The following is a 20,146-nucleotide window of genomic DNA, read 5'->3' as shown; positions in this document are numbered from 1 at the left end:
ATGAAGGTAAGCATGCTAAATGCCTTCTTAAGCACTCTGTCGCCCTGTGATGGAACTTTCAAAGAGTAATGCATTTGAACCCCTAGGTCTCTCTGTTTGACAACTCTACTCAGGGCCCTACCATTAATTGTACAAGTCCAGTCCTTGTTTGTTTTACCTTGCATTTATCCATATTAAACTCCTCAGCCCATTGGCCCAAATAATCAAGACCCTTATGTAATCTTAGATAATCTTTGGTGCCGACTACATCATCAATTTTGATGCCATCTGCAAGTTTACTAACCGTATCTCCTGAATTCTTGTCCAAATCATTTATATAAATTACAAACAAAAGCAGACCCAGCACCAATTCCTGGGGAAGACCACTGGTCACAGGCTTCCCATCCAGAAAACAACTCTACTCCACAAGGCCGGCATAGTGGCACAGTGGTTAGCACTGCTGCCTCACAGCGCTAGAAACCTGGGTTCAATTCCCATCTCAGGTAACTGTCTGTGTGGTGTTTGCACGTTCTCCCTGTGTCTGCGTGGGCTTCCTCTGGGTGCTCCGGTTTCCTCCCACAGGCCAGATGAATTGGCCATGCTAAATTGCCCATAGTATTAGGTGAAGGTAAAATGTAGGGGAATGGGTCTGGGTGGGTTGCTCTTTGGAGGGTTGGTGTGGACTTGTTGGGCCGAAGGGCCTGTTTCCACACTGTAAGTAATCTAAACCACCATCTTTTGTCTCCTAGCATCAAGCCAATTTTATATTCAATTGGCAAGCTCTCCTTGAAATCCCATTTGATATAACTTACTAATTACTCAAAAATACCTTCCTCATCTCTTTGAAACGGTGATGTTTTCTTCTGAAATTATATCTTCTGGCCCTCGACTATCTCACAAGAGGAAACAACCTTTCTACAACTACTAAGTTTCAATAATGTGGCCCTTCATTCTTCATCTAATGAATAGTAACAACTCATCATTTTCGCTTAAGACAGTCCCTCCATACCTGCTATTGAAACAGAAATTGCTGGTGAAAATGAGCAGGTCTGGCCGCATCTGTGGAGACAAAGCAGAATTAATGTTTCAAGATCGGTGATTCTTCATTAGAACTCATACCTGATAGATATCAGCCAAGTGAATATTCTCTGGACTGCATCCAATGTTAGACTAACTTTCCACAGAAAAAGAGCTGAAAACTGTTCACAGTATACCAGCTGTAGTCTGATCAGTGCTGTGTATAGCTTTAGCAAAAATCTCCATTCCCTTTGAATTAAAAGCCAATATTCCATTTGACTTCCCTAATACCATCTGAAATTGTTGCTAATTTCACAGACAAGGCTACACAATGTTTTACTCTGATTAAGTGCTGTTGCTGCTTTATTCTGATTCTGGATGTCAGCCAAAGGTTGGTCTTCCTTTGGTTTTGCAACAGCATATTTGTTTGGACGAATGAAACGTGACACCATCTCGGGCAAAGCAGCTGTTTGATTGACACCATGTGCACAAGCATCCACTCCCTCCATCACTCAAGCTCAGTAGTAGCAGTGTGTACTATCGACAAGATGCAATGCAGAAATTCACCAAAGATCATCAGACAAAATCTTACAAACTCACAACCACTTCCATGGCAGCTACTACATGGAAACACCACCACCTGCAAGTTCCTTTTTATTTCTAAAATATACTTTATTCATAAAAAATCTTTTCATATAGAGTTCATGGTCACAAATGCACCTCTGTTCTGTACCGAGAAACAAATACTGAAGTTTGACTCTGTCCCCAAAAAAAAACCAAAGACCTCTTTGACATATACAAAACTATATTTACATACATTGGAGGCACCAGGAGGGTTCGATAACTGATGAACCTCCTTTTTTTTATTTCAAAAATATACTTTATTCATAAAATTATTTGGATCTCTTGACAATTGGTGCACACATTACATTGCTTTACATACAGACATCGAAATTTATTTTTCCTATATACAAGTCTGTACATTTACTATCTAGCTCTTCTGCTGAGGCATCAGCGGAGCCCAAATGACTGCATGGGCCCCCTGTTCTTCGTTAGGCAGGCAGATGTTACATGGTGGTCTTTCCCCACCGTGCCTTGGCGGCAGCTGCCCCAAGCTTCAGCACGTCCCTCAACACATAGTCCTGGACCTTGGAATGTGCCAGTCTGCAGCACTCAGTCGGGGTCAACTCCTTCAGCTGGAAGATCAGCAGGTTTCGGACCGCCCAGAGAGCGTCCTTCATCGAGTTGATGATCCTCCAGGCACTGTTGATGTTCGTCTCGGTGTGCGTCCCGGGGAACAGGCCGTAGAGCACGGAGTCCCGCGTCACGGCGCTGCTTGGGACGAACCTCGACAAACCCCATTGCATTCCTCTCCAGACTTCTTCTGCATAGGCACATTCCAGAAGGAGGTGTGTGACAGTCTCGTCCCCCCCCGCAGCCGCTTCGAGGGCAGCGTGTGGTGCAGCAGAGAGTCCAGGCGTGCATAAAGGATCTCACAGGCAGAGCCCTTCTCACCACCAGCCAAGCCATGTCTTGGTGCTTGTTGGAAAGTTCTGGCGATGAGGCATTCTGCCAAATGGCTTTGACAGTCTGCTCAGGGAACCGCTCGATAGGATCTTCCCTCTCCTTTTCCCGAAAGGTCCAAGGACACTATGTGCTGACCACTTCCTGATGGTCTTGTGGTCAAGGTGTTTTTCTTCATAAACTTCTCCACGAAGCACAGGTGATACGGAACGGTCCAACTACTCGGAGCGTTCCGCAGCAGCGAGGCCAGGCCCATCCTTCGCAACACCGGGGACAGGTAGAACCTCAGTACGTAGTGACACTTGGTGTTTGCGTACCGGGGAGCCCCACGCACAGCTTGATGCAGCCACACACAAAGGTGGCTATCAGGATGAGGGTGGCATTGGGTGCATTTTTTTCCCCCGTTGCCCAGATCTTTTTACATCAAGTCCCTTCGGACCCGGTCCATCTTTGACCTCCATATAAAATGGAAGATGGCCCAGGTGACTGCAGCGGCACAGGTTCTGGGAATAGGCCAGACCTGTGCCACAGAGAACAACACTGACAGTGCCTCACAACTGATGACCAAGTTTTTTCCCGTGATGGAGAGCGACCGTAGCTTCCATCTGCCCAGTTTCTGCCTCACTTTGCTGATACGCTCCTCCCAAGACTTGGCACACGCCCCAGCCCCCCCGAACCAAATACCCAGCACCTTCAAGTGGTCAGTCCTGATGGTGAAGGGGATCAAGGATTGGTCGGCCCAGTTCCCGAAGAGCATGGCCTCGCTCTTGCCTCGGTTTACCTTGGCACCCAAGGCCCGTTCAAACTGGTCACATATGCACATGAGTCTGTGCACGGTCAGCGTATCCAAGCAGAAAATGGCGATGTCAACCATGTACAGGGAGGCCTTAACCTGCAGGCCCCCGCTGCCAGGAATAGTCACCCCTCTCAGGCTCGCATCCTTCCTGATAGCAGGAGAGAGAGGGCAGCCCTGCCTGACTCCAGATCTGACTTTGAAACTATCTGATTCCCACCCATTCATTGAGACTGCACTGACAATGTTGGTGTAGAGCAGTCTGATCCAATTGCAGATTCCCTCCCCAAAGCCTATTTTCGAGAGAATATCTGTCATATACGTATGTGATATCCTGTCAAAGACTTTCTCCTGGTCCAGGCTGATCAGGCAGGTGTCCAACCCCCTGTCCTGCACATAGGCGATCGTATCCCTGAGGAGTGCGAGACTCTCAGCGATCTTCCTGCCCGGTACAGCACAGGTTTGGTCAGGGTGAATCACCAGTACCAGAGCAGACCTGACTAGGTTTGCGATAATGTTTGACAAAATTTTGTAATCCACATTCAACAGTGAGATTGGTCTCCAATTTCTGAGTTCCTCCCTCTCCCCCTTCTGCTTGTAGATGAGGGTGATGATGCCTGTCCTCATGGATTCACTCATGGTACCTGCCCAAAGCATACTGACATACACCTCCAGCAGGTCCTGACCAATCAAGTCCCACAGAGCGGAATAGAGCTCGATCAGTAAGCTGTCGCTTCCGGGAGTTTTATTCTTTTCGAAGGATTCGAGGGCCTTGGTCAGCTCGTCCACAGATAGCGGTTGGTCCGGCGTCTCCCGTGTTCTGTCGTCTAAGACCTCCGTGATAGAGGACAGGAACGACTGGGAGGCCGTGCTGTCGGTCGGCTTCGTGTCATACAGACTGGCGTAGAAGGATTTACTGATCCTCATGACGTCAGCCTGAGATGACATTAGCGAGCCATCTTCTTCCTTCAGGCTGCTGAGCACAGAGCTCTCTTTGTGCACCTTCTGGAAGAAGAAACGTGACCACGTCTCGTCCTGCTCCACTGAGTGGACCCTGGACCTGAAGATTATCTTGGAAGCCTCCAAGGCAAAGAGCGAGGCTTGCTGACCCTTCACCTCCTTGAGGTCCTCCATGACATCGACCCCCATCGTCTGCAGCAGGAGCAGGTTCTGCATACTTTCCTGGAGCTGGGGCAGTTTTTCCCACCTCTCTCTCGCCTCCTGAACACCTTTGAGGATGAAGAACCTCTTGATGTTCCCTTTTACTGTTTCCCACCAGTCCGCTGGGGACTCAAAGAGGGGCTTCACGGTTCTCCAACCTGCGTAGTCCCTCTTGAGCTCCTCAATGTTTCCCGGGGTCAACAGCTTTGTGTTCAGCTTCCACGTTCCCTTACCAGCCCGCTGCTCGTCCTGTAGGTGACGGTCGGCCAGCTGGAGGCAGTGGTCAGAGAAGAACACCGGCTTGACGTCGGTGGATCTGACCGAGAGCGTTCGGGACACAAACAGATAATCTATCCTTGAGTGGATAGACCCGTCTGCCCGTGACCAGGTGTATCTACGCTGCGCTCTGTCTGCAGGGGTGCTGAAGACGTCGTGCAGCTTGGCATCTTTGACCGTGTCCATCAGGGCTCTGGATGTGGCGTCCAGTTTACTGTCCCCCCCACCAGATCGTCCACCTGCATCAATGATACAGTTGAAGTCTCCGGCCAGAATGACCAGCCTGGCTGTAGCCAGCAACAGTGGAAGCTGCTGCAGGACGGCCAACCGTTCACTCTTACCCACTGGGGCGTACACATTAATCAGTCTCAGGGGAGCATTCCTGTACATGATGTCGGCGACGAGGAGGCGCCCACCCACCACGTCCTTAACCTCGGAGATGGTGAAGTTGCCTTCTTGAAACAGGATACCCAGGCCGGAGGCGCGGCTATCGTTGCCCCCCCCGACCAAACTGACGGCCCATGGGCCCACAAGCTCGACCATCTCCTGTAGCTGCTGAGGTGCGGTATCCCTCACTCCTGCAGAAACAGGACGTCGGCTTTAACGTTTGCCAGGAAGGCCATCCTAGAAACACATCGCGTAGCCGATTTGATGCTACGCACCTTGCTACTGGCAATGTTTATCCCCATTTTAACAGTGTACGAGGTTACCAGTGTCCATTTGCTACTGGTCTTGCCTCTGCTGTGTGCATCCCCGTGGTGACGGCAAACTGCTGGACCCTCCCAGGACTGAGGCAGCTGTCCGGCTCCACACTGGGGCCATTTCCCCGCTCCCAGTTACCTGGAGCTGTGGGCCGGTGGGTCCCTCTTGGTTCTCACCGGGTGGGGGGGTGCCTTTACCCATCCCCTCAGAGGGATTGTCTTTCCCTGCTTGGGCAGTGCTGCCCTCCTTTTTCCCCGCGGCGCTCTGTCTCTTCCTCTGGTGAAGACCCTCCTTGCGCCCGTCCTCACCGTCAGAAGAGCTGCCTGTATCCTCGTCGTGTAGGTGTTGCTTCCCTCTTCGCTGGGTGGCTTTGGGGGCCTGGTGAGGTTTCCTCTTCCTGCTTTTGACAGTAATCCAATCCTCTGCCTCCTTTGATCCCTCCTCTTCCATTTCCTCCGTCTGTCCTGAAGGAGCTTGGATCGGCTGCTGCACCTCCCCGCTGTCTGCCGTCTGCTCCGCTACAGCCTGCCCTTCCTTCTGGGTGCCTCCAGACACCGTTTCCTTGCTGTTTTGTGGTACCTTGCTGGTCTTAGGTGGTCCACGGCTCGTGTTGCCACCTCCGGCCATCTGTGCGTAGGTGGCGGCCCCTCGTCTTGGGCAGGCCTTGTACATGTGGCCCGCCTCTCCGCACAGATTACAGTTCTTGGCCTCTTTACATTCCTTGGTCGGGTGGCCTTCCTGTTTGCAGTTTCGGCAGACGGTCACCTTACAATCCGCCGCCATGTCGCCTAATCTCCCGCAGGTTCGGCACACTTTCAGCTGCCCTGCGTATGTCAGGTACCCTCTGCTTCCTCCGATTACAAAGCTGGAGGGTGGGTGGAGGATGTTCCCACTGGCATCGACCCTCAGGGTTACCCTGACCTGCCATTTGCTGGTCCAGATCCCGAAAGGATCGACCACATCGGTACTCTCTCCCTCGACCTGGACGTATCTTCTCAGTAAGGTCAGGACATCCGCTGCTGGGACGTGGGGGTTGTACATCTGGATTGTTACAACCCGACTCCTCTGCGCAGGAAGCACACATAACGGGACCTCCGGCAAGTTGGAGAACTTCAGGAAGAAGACTTTAGAAGTTGGTCTTTCCTCAACAGTTCCCTCCAAGTCACTCACCATCCTGCCTGAGAAAGAGATCGCAGTTCCCTCAGTGTGGCTGGGTTAAACTCCCTCTCTCAGTTGATCACCGCCTTCTCAAGGGCATCTCAGGGTGAGCAATAAAAGCTGGCACAATCAGCGGTGCCCACATCCCGCGAATAAATATCCCCTGTCATAAAACGCTTATCACTCAGTGGTCTACCAATCCTTTACACGGTTTCACTTTCTGGCCCGCCCATTTATTCTCTCCATTTTGAAATCATTTCCCTTTCTCTTTGGAGAGCGGCTGGAGTTTCTCTGCTTGTGTTGAGGGTCAGTAAGTCCACATTAAGGAGGCGGCCCTGGTGCTGGTTTTGTTGCTGAGCAGAGCTCACAGACTTGCTGAGAATAAACTGGGACAAGGTGCTCGCTGCAGCTTCTGGATGCCAACCCAGCGACATAGGAACTAGCTGCTGACCAAGCCCGTGGGTTCAGGATGCCTTCACCTCCCCAGGATATGGGTAAGAATCGCTGGGTTTTAAGGGTTCCCTATTGATCCTCGGGAATCAAAAGTTGCTAAAGTACATCACCGCGTTCCGCCCTGTCATCCTGGGGGTGAGGACGTTTTGACAACTCATAGTGTGTTCCGGCCAATGTAGATTCAGGAAGCAGTCTGCAAAGACTTTTTTAAAAGAAGAACTCTTGAGTTTTTAACCCCACATAGCCTTCCACCCAGGCTTCTGTCGTACTAAATCGCATGTCAGTAGAAATATAGACTTGCATTTATGTAGCACCACTCATGCCCTCAAAACAATTCAAATACTTTGCAACTAATAAAATGCAGCACTTCTGAAACCTGACGTCGATCTAATGTGGAATACAGGCTGTCACTTTGCGCACAAGACCGAAAGCCTCAGGCGACTGTCTGTGTGGAGTTTGCACATTCTCCCTCTGTCTGTGTGGGTTTCCTCCGGGTGCTCCGGTTTCCTCCCACAGTCCAAAAATGTGCAGGTCAGGTGAATTCGCCATGCTGAATTGCCCGTCGTGTTAGGTGAAGGGGTAAATGTAGGGGAATGGGTCTGGGTGGGTTGCGCTTCAGCGGGTCGGTGTGGACTTGTTGGGCCGAAGGGCCTGTTTCCACACTGTAAGTAATCTAATCTAATCTTAAAAAAAAGCCAGCAATTGAACTAAAACAATTGTGGGCGGCACGGTGGCACAGTGCTGCCTCACAGCGCCAGAGACCTGGGTTCAATTCCCGACTCAGGCGACTGACTGTGTGGAGTTTGCACATTCTCCCCGTGTCTGCGTGGGTTTCCTCCGGGTGCTCCGGTTTCCTCCCACAGTCACAAAGATGTGCGGGTCAGGTGAATCGGCCATGCTAAATTGCCCGTAGTGTTAGGTTAAAGGGGTAAATGTAGGGGTATGGGTGGGTTGCGCTTCGGCGGGTCAGTGTGGACTTGTTGGGCCGAAGGGCCTGTTTCCACACTGTAAGTAATCTAATCTAATCTAATATTAAATTGAATTGAGATGTTGTCCAGAACTTGGGGGAGAGCCCCACTTTGACAAGGGGATCTTTTTATATTCGAAGTAGGACCAGAGTAGGTGATTTATTATGGAGTCCTGGTGTGTCCATATGTGAGAAGAATGAGCTTTCTTTAAAATTATCTTAGGTTTGCTTTCTCCTTGTCTCTTGTTTGTGAGGAGTTGATGGATGAAAAGAGAATTTCGGATAAGGAACCAGTTGCTTGTGTTGAGGCTGAATAACTCAACACAAGCTGAGTTATTCAGCACGGACCAGGAAAAGTACAGCGCTACAGGTGAAGGAAGCAAAATAGTGGCAAAGTTGCCTCCTTGGTTCTAAGTTCCTGACTGCTTGGCATCTAAAGTCTGGCTTTAGACAAGGGTATTGACTGCGGCCAAAGCCTCAAGCACAAAGCTGGGCTGCTGTCAGGAGGCACTTCTTCCTACAGGAGAGGGTGGGAATCTGAATCCCCATCCCCATCTGAATCCTTTTAAGAAGCCATTGAGACAGGAAATCAATTGACAATGAGAAAAATTGATTTTTGTAAAAGTGAAATACTGTGGAATCAGGAATTCTGAAAGAAAATGTTGGGTATAGCTTATAGCCGGGTAGGTAATATCCGTGAAGAGAGAAACAGTTTCAAGTTAGTGATCTTTTGTTCCACAAGGATTACAGAACCTTGTTAGCTTTGATTCAGGACTAGTCATTAGTCATTGGCTAATGGGCAGGAAACAGTGAATGGGGATAAAGGGTTCTTTTCAGATTGGCAACCTGGAACTAGTGGGGTTCCACAGGGGTCAGTGCTGGGACCACAACTGTTTATACTATATATCAATGAAGGAAGGAAGCTAATGTACTTCAACCAAATTTGCAGATAACACAAAAATAAGTGGAAAGGCAAGTCGTAAGAAGGATGGAAACTGTTTGCAGAGACTGAGCGGGCAGAAAGTTGACAAATGGAGCATAATATGGGAGAATATGAAGTTGTTCATTTTGGAAGGGAAAACAAAAGAACAGCGTTTTTTAAATGGAGAAAATTAGCAGAAAACTCAATGCAGGACTTGGGCTGTTTGTTCACGAAACACAGAAAGTTAGCATATAGGTAACTTTGTGCAGCAGCAGGTAAACAGGAAGGCGAATAGAATATTGGCCAGGGCTCTTCTTGACCATCAGAAATTTAGCAATCATTCATTTTAGCATGCTTCAGCTTAATCTCAGTGCTTTTGATTATTTTGATGCTCTCTTCAAAAGGTTAACAAGGATTTTCTTTGAGGTAATCAATTAAATCTGTGCAAAGATGAACAGAAGATGTTTCAGTGTTGTGTTCCTATTCTGTATTCTTCAAATTGCAAAGCCAGGTAAGAAAGAGTTTTTATATTAAATTTAATCTGATGCCTTATTTGTCTAGCCCTATGAGGGTTACTAAATTAGAGATGAACAATTTTAGGCAACAAGAAAAACTCATTCAACCTAGAGCAGCCAACTACTTGTGAATAGTTTATCCTAATGATTATTTTTCTAAATTATTAATGTACAATCCAATATTCCTAATAATGCAGATGCATGAAGTGCTATCATAGCAGCTGGGAAATTTACATTCAATAAAGTAAATCTGGAATAAAAAGCTAATCTCTATAATGGTGACCATGAAATTACTGGATTTATCAATATGATTCAAATAATGGTAATGAAGTTCAGCAGACTTGGTTTCCTGCTTGAGAATCCCTTGATTAGTCAGTGTTTCATCTCTACCGAGATCACAAGACATACACAGATGAGCAAGCCTATTTGATCTGGCTATGTTCTTTCATCTAGACTTTCTTCCAAGCACCATGTCAGCATCCAGGGATTTCTCCCTCCACAACTCTTCTATTCCCCATCAGTAAACTGTGGGAAGAATTTCATCATAGAGTTATACTTTGGAATCCTTGTCATCCCGGTATCCCACTCTCAAAATTTAAATTATTGTAGTGCCCCCTATTTACTCTTCCCATGACCTGTATTTATAAATATATCCATTTCTCAGATGTCTGTGTCTTGGTGAAAATGCCCAAACCTCTTTTCCTAACTGGCCTTTGGTGTCAGGGTGGATCAGCTTTCTGGCCTCTTCTCTCCAGCATTCAAATCAATTCCATCATCTCTTTGGCAAAAAAGTTTCCAAGCTTTATCAATGTTGTCAGTGGCTGCACTGCTGTGACACATTGAACATTAAGTCAGCCAAGTTTCCTAAATCCCTTTCAGAAGCATGCTTGGCTAACGTGTTGAAATTTGAATACTGAGTGAATGAGATTGAATCATGAGATCACAACCTTAACCTTAACATCCCCACCAGAATGATTTTGTACAGTTTTCAATCTTTTGGAAACCACTTGGCTACAATGTGAGCTTTTCTTAAGAAAAAGAAAATTTGAAGTTAAGAGAGAGATTTGGATGGGAATGGCTCTCTGTCTCATTCTACCTAATTTGGAGGTGCCGACAGTTGGACTGGAGGGGACAAAGTTAAAATTCACACAACACCAGGTGATAGTCCAACAGGTTTATTTGGAAGCACTAGCTTTCAGAGCGCTGCTCCTTCATCAGGTGGTTGTGGGATCGTGAGACACAGAATTTGTAGCGAATGCTTACAGTGTTCTGCAGCTGAAATTATACATTGAAAAAGACTTGGATTGTTTGTTAAGTCTCTCATCTTTTAGAACGAACATGTTGGTTTCAGTTCTTTTAGATGTAAATCCCAGAACTTTTTTTTTAAAAGTTACATTCTCAAGTGAACTTTAACAATAGGTGCCGTGTTGGCCCAGATAATGCATTGTAGGTGTGAGGTCCCCTGTGTGAGGCTGTCGGTACCCCAGTGTTTAGACTGATTCTAATCTAAAAAAGGGATTTACAAAATCTTACATGAATTAATACAGTTTTTGATCAAAATAAAATATAATTCTGCAAGTACAAATTCGCCCCACAAACCTATATATGTGTGTGTATGTGTGTGTGTAAAGGGGTATAGGTCTGTGAGAGGGTGGCCTCAGCCGGGACTATGGGTTCATGTAACACTACAGATGATCCCACTGCACAAACACACACACACACCCTTATAGACCCATACACTCATGCACACCCTCTCTCATACACAAGCTGTCTCTCCTACGCTCACACATACACTCCCACACTCACATCCACATACAAACCCTCTCACAGACCTATACCCCTTTACACTCATACTCACACACATACACATAGACACACTCTCTCACAGACACTTATACCCCATCATTCATTCATATACACACACACAAAACATAGAACATAGAAAAGTACAGCACAGAACAGGCCCTTTGGCCCACAGTATTGTGCCAAGGTTTAACCCTAATGTAAAATATAATAACTTAACCTACGCACCCCTCAACTCACTGCTATCCATGTGCATGTCCAGCAGTTGCTTAAATATCCCTAATGACTCTGCTTCCACCACCACCGCTGGCAACACATTCCATGCATTCACAACTCTATGCATAAAGTGCCTATCTCTGATGTCATCTCTATACCTTTCTCCTAATATCTTAAAACTATGACCCCTCGTACCAGTCAATCCTGCCCTGGGGAAAAGTCTCTGGCTATTGACTCTATCTATTCCTCTCATTATCTTATACAACTCGATCATGTTACCTCTCTTCCTCCTCCTCTCTGGAGAGAAAAGTCCAAGCTTAGTCAACCTCTCTTCATAAGGCCAGCCCTCCAGTTTAGGCAGCATTCTGGTAAACCTTCTTTGCACCCTCTCCAAAGCCTCTGTATCTTTCCTGTAGTAAGGCGACCAGAACTGGACACAATATTCCAAGTGTGGTCTCACCAGGGACTTGGAGAGCTGTAGCAAAATCTTGCAGCTCTTAAACTCGATCCCCCTGTTAATGAAAGCCAAAACACCATATGCTTTCTTAACAACCCTATCCACTTGGGTGGCAACTTTGGGGGATCTATGTACTTGCACACCCAGATCCCTCTGTTCCTTCACACTGCCAAGAATCCTGTCTTTAATCCTATATTCAGCATTTGAGATTGTCCTTCCAAAATGCATCAGTTCGCATTTATTCAGGTTGAACTCCATCTGCCATTTCTCAGCCCAGCTCTGCATCCAGTCTGTGTCGTGGGTTTATGGGGTGAATTTGTACTTGCAGAATTACATTTTATGGTGCTTAAAAACTACATGAATCCTTGTAAGATTTCATAAATTCCTTTTTTAGAAATAGAATCAGTCTGAACATTGGAGCACAGATAGTATCACACAGACCACCTCACACCTTCAATACATTATCTGGGCTGACATGGCACCTATTGTTAAAGTTGACTTCAGAATGTAACTTTAACAAAAAAATTCTGGGATTTACATCTGAAAGAACTGAAACCAACATGGTCATTCTAAAAGATGAGAGACTTAACAAACAATCCAAGTCTTTTTCAATGTATAATTTCAGCTTTTGCGATAAATTCTGTGTCTTATGATCTTATACTCCACAACCACCTAGTGCTTCCAAATAAACCTGTTGGACTATAACCTGGTGTTGTATGATTTTTATCTTTCTCCCTGGAACTGGTAAGGAAGTGAAGTGGAGATGGATAATTAGCTATGATTTTATTGAATGATGGAGCATGCACAGGAAGTGATCTGGTCTATCCCACAATTAAGAAACAAATGTACAGTAATTGACAAAAGGGATGATTGATATACATTAATACACAATATCTTTCATAATCTCTGCATCTCAAAGCACATTACTGTTAAATAATTATTTTTGAATTACAATTACTGACATATGCTCGGAATTGCAGTGACCAAGTTACACATGCCAAGATTCTACAAAGAATGATAATGATCAGATCATGTTGTTTAAGCTATTAGACTTTTCCCCTTGACAGAGGATGAGAAACACCCTTCTCATCTTTAGAATATTGCCTTAGGATCTTTCGCATGATCCTGGGTTGTAGTTAGGACTTCAGATTAAAGTCTTTCCAGATTATGTAATTGTTGCCACCACTGTACACTTCCATCTTTATTATGTGCCTGAGGTGGATTTCTCAATGGGGACAGTTTTTCTGACAATCAGCAATGGGTTCATGGTCATCATTAGACTTTAATTCTCGATATTCATTGGTCAAATGTATATCTTTTATGTATGTTCAAGATTTATATGTTAAAACCTCACATCTGCCATGCCAGAATTCATAACTGGGTGTCTGGGTTAACAGTCCAGTGAAAATACCACCTTCCCTTTTTCCATTTTGTGTCAGCAACTTTTCTTTAGTTACATTGGTAACTTCATCCATATGTTCAGTGACTGACCATCACAAATCCAAATTTTAAACATTAGTCTTGTGGTGTATCATGCCAGCTTTTACTCTGAGACCTTATTTGTTCAGTATTACCATCAGATAGAATCATGGCACTGATTACATTGTTTAAAATGTTATATTTTACCAGAGACGTTTGATGTCATTGGATTAGATGAACCCATTATAGTCACTGTCGGTGATGATGCTGTATTACCATGCCATGTGGTACCAAGTACATCTTTGGAAGATCTGGAAGTTCGATGGTTTAAGTTAGACTTTACTACACCAGTCCATTTATACGCTGGTAAACAGGATCGTCCTGATCTGCAGGATAAGGATTACCGAGAGAGGACTGAACTTTTTAAAAATGAGTTTCCCCATGGAAATGCTTCTCTGAAACTGAAGAAAGTAAAAGCATCAGATGAAGGGATCTACACATGTTTTATTGACTTCAAGTCAAGCTATGAGGAAGCAGTGATAAATCTCAAAATTGGAGGTTAGTGCATATCGTTATAATTTGCAAATTGGCAAGTTTTAAAAAAAGCTGCAACTTCAAAGCAATACATGAAAATAAAATGCGGAATAACCCAAAAATAAAAGATATTTATGACTAAACCACAGTGCTATCATTAGTGGTTCACGCTGAAAATGTATGCTGGTATTCAATTAAAATTATTCACTTGTATCATCACAGTTTAAATGCAACTGTTTGATTACAGTTTCAGAACTGTCTTTTTTTGCTTTTTCTTCACATTAGGAGAATTTATGAGTGAATGTGTTTAAGTGTTTACTCGGAAGCAGTGCATTTGTTGTACGTAAGAGTTCACTCAATTCATTTTCTTTTAGTTTATTAATGCAGTTAAAGACCGGGTTCATCAGGATGATATATCTTTAATTTGGACATAACAGGAATCCCAGACCTTTAACGCATACGAGGTAGCACAGTGGCTTTGTGATTAGCATTGCAGCCTCACAGTGCCAGGGGATGGGGGTTCGATTCCACTCTCGGGCAACTATGGAGTTGTACATGTCTGTGTAGGTTTCCTCCAGGTGCTCTGGCTGTGTTCCACAGTCCAAAGATGTGCAGACTAGGTGCTTTAGCTAGAGGAAGTGTAGGGTGTGGGATGCTCTTCAGCTGATCGATGTGGACTTCTTGGGCTGAATGGCCTCTTTCCCCACTGTAGGGATTCTATGCTACTTGCAAGGTGTGAAATAATGAACTGGGTTTTATCAAGTGACTTACCAAGCAAGAAAAAAAGAGGTCAGAGAAAGAAACTCCCATATACGGTACTGGGAACCCCGTTGTGGTGGTGGAATGTCGTGAAGAGATGCTTCAGCAACTGTTCAACTAATTGAACCTGAAGAAAAAATCCTGTTAATCCTAAAGTAAAGAAATTTGTTTATTCATTTCAAATTTGAATCACTTCGAAATAATAATTGATTCAAAACAACATTAGATTACAACTGTTGCTCTCTACAGTCACTTGCAACCTATACATAAAAATGCCTCAAAGATTTATTGCTGAGCTTGTCTTACTGTTGTCCATCAGTCAGAATTGGAAAGACTGGACAACATGCATTAAACTGGACACAGTTTCAACCATAAATGATCTAATTGCCAGACTTTGACTTATGCTCTTTGGGAGAGCAGACAGGGCCTTGGTTTAACAGCTTCTTCCAAAATATTGCAACTTGACCGGCCTTGATTATTTGTTCTCATCTACGCAGTGGGACTTCAACATACAACCTAGAGGTTAGCGAGGTGAGAGTTTAACCAACTATGCCATGTCTATGTAAGGGAATGGTGCTTGGTTATAGGAGGAAAGATTAACTGTTTACAAAGACAGAGCAAGAGGAAAGGAACCAGTGGAATATAAGGAGTATGTAGACAATAGAAAATAGACAACAGGTGCAGGAATAGGCCATTCTGCCCTTTGAGTCAGCACCACCATTCATTATGATCATGGCTGATCATCCTCAATCAGTATCCTGTTCCTGCCTTATCCCCATAACCCTTGATTCCACTATCCTTAAGAGCTCTATCCAAGTCTTTCTTGAAATATCCAGAGACTTGGCCACCACAGCCTTCTGGGACAGAGCATTCCATACACCCACCAATCTCTGGGTGAAGAAATTTCACCTCTATTCTGTTCCAAGTGGCCTACCCCTTATTTTTAAACTGTGTCCTATAGTTCAGGACTCACCCATCAGCGGAAACATGTTTCCTGCCTCTAGAGTGCCTCCTTTAATAATCTTACACGTCTCAATCAGATCCCCTCTCAGCCTTCTAAACTCAAGCGTATACAAGCCCAGTCACTCCAATCTGTAGTGGAGAATTGGGTTAGTAGCATTGTGAACATGCAGAGAAAACATGCAGGGGTCCAGAAGATGGTTTAAGACTGAAAAATCCTTCAGAGGTAGATGATAAAAAGTCTTGGGTATTTGGAAAAAATAAAAATGATTCGAAATTTACTACCGTTAGGATTTGGAGCTGATGTATGTCAGTGAGAATGAGTGATTGATTGACAAATGCATCTTAGTGCAGGATGGGACATAAACGTCACAGTTTTGACTCTATTGCTTAGAGTAGATGTAGAATTGTGAAGGTCAGTAGGGAGAATATCAAGTTTTAAAGGTGAGAAAAATAACAATAATGATTTCAGAAATGAAAAAAAATGAAGTAATTGACAGAAATGATCTTGTTTTGGTAGTTAAAATAACTGTACTTCAATTTAATTGAAATGTTCCAGACAAGATTCACACAGCAGTCAAAAAAATTGCATCATGTCATTATTTGCCAACAATTGGACATAAACTTTTTAAAAAAAAGAATCCATACCCATCAATTTTATTTGAGTTTTTTTTTCAAACTTTGATTTGAAAAAAAGTGGGATGCTGTGAAACAAGGACTGCAACATTATTCATCTTTTGTTAGCAGATCTTGGTTTGTCATATCAATTGTCTATCCACTGCCCAGTAAACATTAGGAGAGTAATTTTCATTGATCATATTAACGATTTTTAATGTCATAGAGAATGGTCTTCTAATTGCAGGTATTGGACAGCCGCCTTGGATTCACTTGAAGGAAACCAGTAGCAAAGGAGTTCGTCTTGTATGTAAATCAGATGGGTGGTATCCTGAACCAAGTGTGCAGTGGCTAGATGGAAATCAAAAAGCTGCGAATGCAAAACCTGAAACAACTCACCAAAAAGATAGCAATGGCCTTTTTACTGTTTTAACTCAAATTGATGTAACAAGTGACTCCATGAACAGATTCTCCTGTCTAATGCAAAACAATTTATTGAACAAAGCAAAAGAAGCCCGTCTTCAGATACCAGGTATGTGAACAACCTTTTATTGTTTGTTTTATGACAAAACTTATTATGCAAATCTGTTTCCTTCTGTCCTGAAGGTATTCGTTCAATGGTTATCAATTCTGCTCTTGTGTGCATTCCTCATGGTATTTTCCAGCCAGTTAGTCAAGAACTGAGGGACCACAGCTGAGTACAAACCAGATCCCTTTCTCAAATCTATTCACATGTGTTCATGGTTCAACAGAGCTCACAGTTCGCAGCAGAAAGATGCATGAACTTCAGAGATTTTCCCTTTTCTGTGCAATTTAATTCCCTCTATTAGGCTTCTTGTAAACCCCCATTGCAATTATGTTAGGGCTAACTCTTGATGTACCCAGAATAATGCACGGTGCTACCAAATGATAAACTTCTGATTTTGAAGAAGATATTCTTTCTTACTTCCATCAATTAACTTGTACACAATACTTGTAGTGACTATGTTACTCCATCTATGTTTTCCAACCCCATCCCACCTACTCTGTGATCTGTGCTCATTCAAACACCAATTTTCCATCAACCCTGAATCTGTGCTAAGTTAATGCTGCCACAGTTAAAGTGAATGCCCCAAGCTCTGAACTTCTGGTGTTGTTATAGGTGCCTTGAGTCGGCAGGTAGACATCTGGTACGAGTCTGATGACCAGAATAAACTTGAAACCTTTATTGGGATTGCATATTTCTAATGAGACATTGATTCTGTTAGCGGTTTTGAGAAGATTTGTAGCTCAGGTTGAGGTTCTGGTTGTAGGTTTACTTGCTGAGCTGGAAGGTTCATTTTCAGATGTTTTGTCACCGTATTAGGTAACATCTTCAGTGAGCCTCCAGACAAAAGAACTGCTGGTACTTCCTGCTTTCTATTTATATATTTGTGTTTTCTTGTGTTGGTAATGCCCTTTCCTGTGATGATGTCATTTCCTGTTCTTTTTTTCAGGGGGCTGGTAAATGGGAGCCACATCAATGTGTTTGTTGATAGAGTTCCGGTTGGAATGCAATGCTTCTAGTAATTCTCATGCATGTCTCTGTTTGGATTGTCCTAGGATGGATGTATTGTCCCAGTCGAAGTGGTGTCCTTCCTTATCTGTATGTAAGGATACTAGTGAGACAGGGTCATGTCATTTTGTGGCTAGTTGATGTTCATGTATTCTGGTGGCTAGTTTTCTGCCTGTTTATCCAATGTTGTGTTTGTTATAGTCCTTGCACGGTATTTTGTAAATGACATTAGTTTTGCTTGTTGTCTGTATAGGGTCTTTCAAGTTCATTAGCCGCTGTTTTAGTGTGTTGGTGGGTTTGTGGGCTACCATGATGTCAAGGGGTCTGAATAGTCTGGCGGTCATTTCCGAGATGTCTTTGATGTAGGGGAGAGTGGCAAGGGCTTCTGGACTTGTTTTGTCTGCTTGTTTAGGTTTGTTGCTGAGAAATCGGCGGACTGTGTTCATTGGGTAACCAGAGGTGATTTTCCTCTGCCCTGCGTAGTTCCTCTGTGTTGCAGTGTGTTTTTGTTCGTTGCAATAATGTTCTGATGCAGAATCGTTTGTGGATGTTGAGATAATTACTTCTGTAGTTCAATATTTGGTCCACATGTGTTGTTTTCCTGTAGACACTGGTTTGAAGTTGCCCATTGGCTATTCGCTCTACTGTGACATCTAGGAATGGTAGTTTGTTGTTATTTTCCTCCTCTTTAGTGAATGTTATGCCAGTAAGCATATTATGGATGGTCTTGAAGCTTTATACTAATTTGTTTCATTTAGTGATGACAAAAGTGTTATCCATGTAGCGTTTGGTTTGAATGATTGGCAGAGCTATTTGTTCAAGTCTGTGCATTACTGCCTCTGCAAAGAACCCTGATATCAGAGATCCCATGTGTGTTCCATTGGTTTGTCTGTAGGTTTTGTTGTTGAAGGTGAAGTGGGTGGAAAGGCATAGGCCCACTAGCTTGATGATATTGTCCTTGCTGATGTAGTTGGTGGTGTTTGGTGTATGTGTCTTTGGGTCTTCTAATAGTGTAGTCAGTGTTTCCTTGGCCAGGTTGATGCTGATGGATGTGAACAGGGCTGTTATGTCAAAGGAGACCATTATTTCATCCTCTTCTATCTTGGTGTCTTTAGTCTTCAGGAATTATTGGGTGGAGTGAATGGAGTGGCGTGAGTCTTCTACTAAGTGTTTTATTCTATTGATTCTATTTTTGTTTTATTTTCTAGAAATATTCTTTCCCAAGATCAACGTGTGGCTGATAGTTTTCTGGGTGTTTGTAGCCCTTGTGATTATTATTATCATTCTTGAAATAATGTTCCACAGAAGAAACCGTAAAAGGATCAAAGGTAGGAGCACAACTTGCAATTCAGTATTATTCCAGTAAAAAGACTGTTTAAAATGCTGTATAAGTAACAGCCTTGTTGTGTTATTGGACATAGGTCCAGATACGAGGCCAGAGATATTGATTTCATGATAATTCTGTTTCTGCTTATGCTATAATGAATGACAAATGAAGTTCCATCTGTTTTGTTTCCCCAACCACATTATACTGCACTCCTGTTGTGTCTGACACACCTTCACATCTGATTATTATCATACTATATGAATGAAGAGAAGATCACCTGGTATGTTTTTCTCTGGCTCTGATATCGTGGAGCTCACGGAGCAACTCAAAATCATCCATGGAATTAAAGCTACTCTAATCTGATCATTTCTCACTGTATATCATGTGACCTCATGAAAGGTGCTGAGTAGGTTACTCTTGATTCGAGTCATGCATGGTCTGACTTGGATTACACCTGTATGAATAAGATATCTCAAAGGTTAGAGCAACGGATGACGCAGTTTCATACGGCTAGTATACAACAAATGTGGAGGAGTGCTTGTGTGGCAGTGGTAGTGTCCCTACCTCTGAACCAGGAGGCCCAGGTTCAAGTCTCACCTGCCCCAGAGGTGTGTCATAACATGTCTGAATAGATTGTCCAGGAAAATAAATATAACAACATGGTCTGGAGCTTGTGTTGCAGTGGTAGTGTCCCTACCTCCTGAGGAGAAAGTGAGGACTGCAGATGCTGGAGATCAGAGCGTAAAAATGTGTTGCTGGAAAAGCGCAGCAGGTCAGGCAGCATAAATGGAGCAGGAGAATCGACATTTCGGGCATAAGCCCTTCTTCAGGAATCTTGCCTGAAGAAGGGCTTATGCCCGAAACATCGATTCTCCTGCTCCTTTGATGCTGCCTGACCTGCTGTGCTTTTCCAGCAACACATGTTTAAGCTCCCTACCTCCTGAGACAGGAGTCTCACCTGCTCCAGAGGTGTATAATAGCATCTCTGAACAGACGGATTCAGAAATTATTTACAATAATGTGGATCTTCAATGGCCGCCCGTTCACTCCAGTTG

General features: G+C 44.1%; 2 protein-coding genes across 2 annotated transcripts in view; one reads left to right on the top strand and one right to left on the bottom strand.

The window, feature by feature from the left end:
• The window catches only part of LOC122541467 (uncharacterized), a 17,571-nt gene extending 10,946 nt beyond the window's left edge, over nucleotides 1–6,625 (bottom strand). Inside the window, exons 1-2 of the mRNA XM_087978696.1 lie at nucleotides 5,761–6,625; nucleotides 989–1,038 (exon numbers count right to left, since the gene is read on the bottom strand). Coding sequence (XP_087834822.1) covers nucleotides 992–1,038; nucleotides 5,761–6,625 — 912 coding nt within the window. The 3' untranslated portion in view covers nucleotides 989–991. The remainder of the gene's footprint in view (nucleotides 1–988; nucleotides 1,039–5,760) is intronic.
• LOC122541447 (butyrophilin subfamily 1 member A1-like) overlaps nucleotides 6,616–20,146 on the top strand; it is a 27,591-nt gene continuing 14,060 nt past the window's right edge. Inside the window, exons 1-5 of the mRNA XM_043678225.2 lie at nucleotides 6,616–7,104; nucleotides 9,357–9,463; nucleotides 13,573–13,920; nucleotides 16,478–16,762; nucleotides 18,973–19,092. Of these exons, the coding sequence (XP_043534160.2) occupies nucleotides 9,403–9,463; nucleotides 13,573–13,920; nucleotides 16,478–16,762; nucleotides 18,973–19,092 (814 nt within the window). The 5' untranslated portion in view covers nucleotides 6,616–7,104; nucleotides 9,357–9,402. The remainder of the gene's footprint in view (nucleotides 7,105–9,356; nucleotides 9,464–13,572; nucleotides 13,921–16,477; nucleotides 16,763–18,972; nucleotides 19,093–20,146) is intronic.

This window comes from Chiloscyllium plagiosum, unplaced genomic scaffold (genome assembly GCF_037043375.1).
Source record: "Chiloscyllium plagiosum isolate Xiang-an unplaced genomic scaffold, Cpla_swu_hap1 HiC_scaffold_35, whole genome shotgun sequence".
NCBI lineage: Eukaryota > Metazoa > Chordata > Chondrichthyes > Orectolobiformes > Hemiscylliidae > Chiloscyllium > Chiloscyllium plagiosum.
The sequence above is the reverse complement of the archived record's forward strand: the minus strand, read 5'-3'. Positions and strand labels throughout refer to the sequence as shown.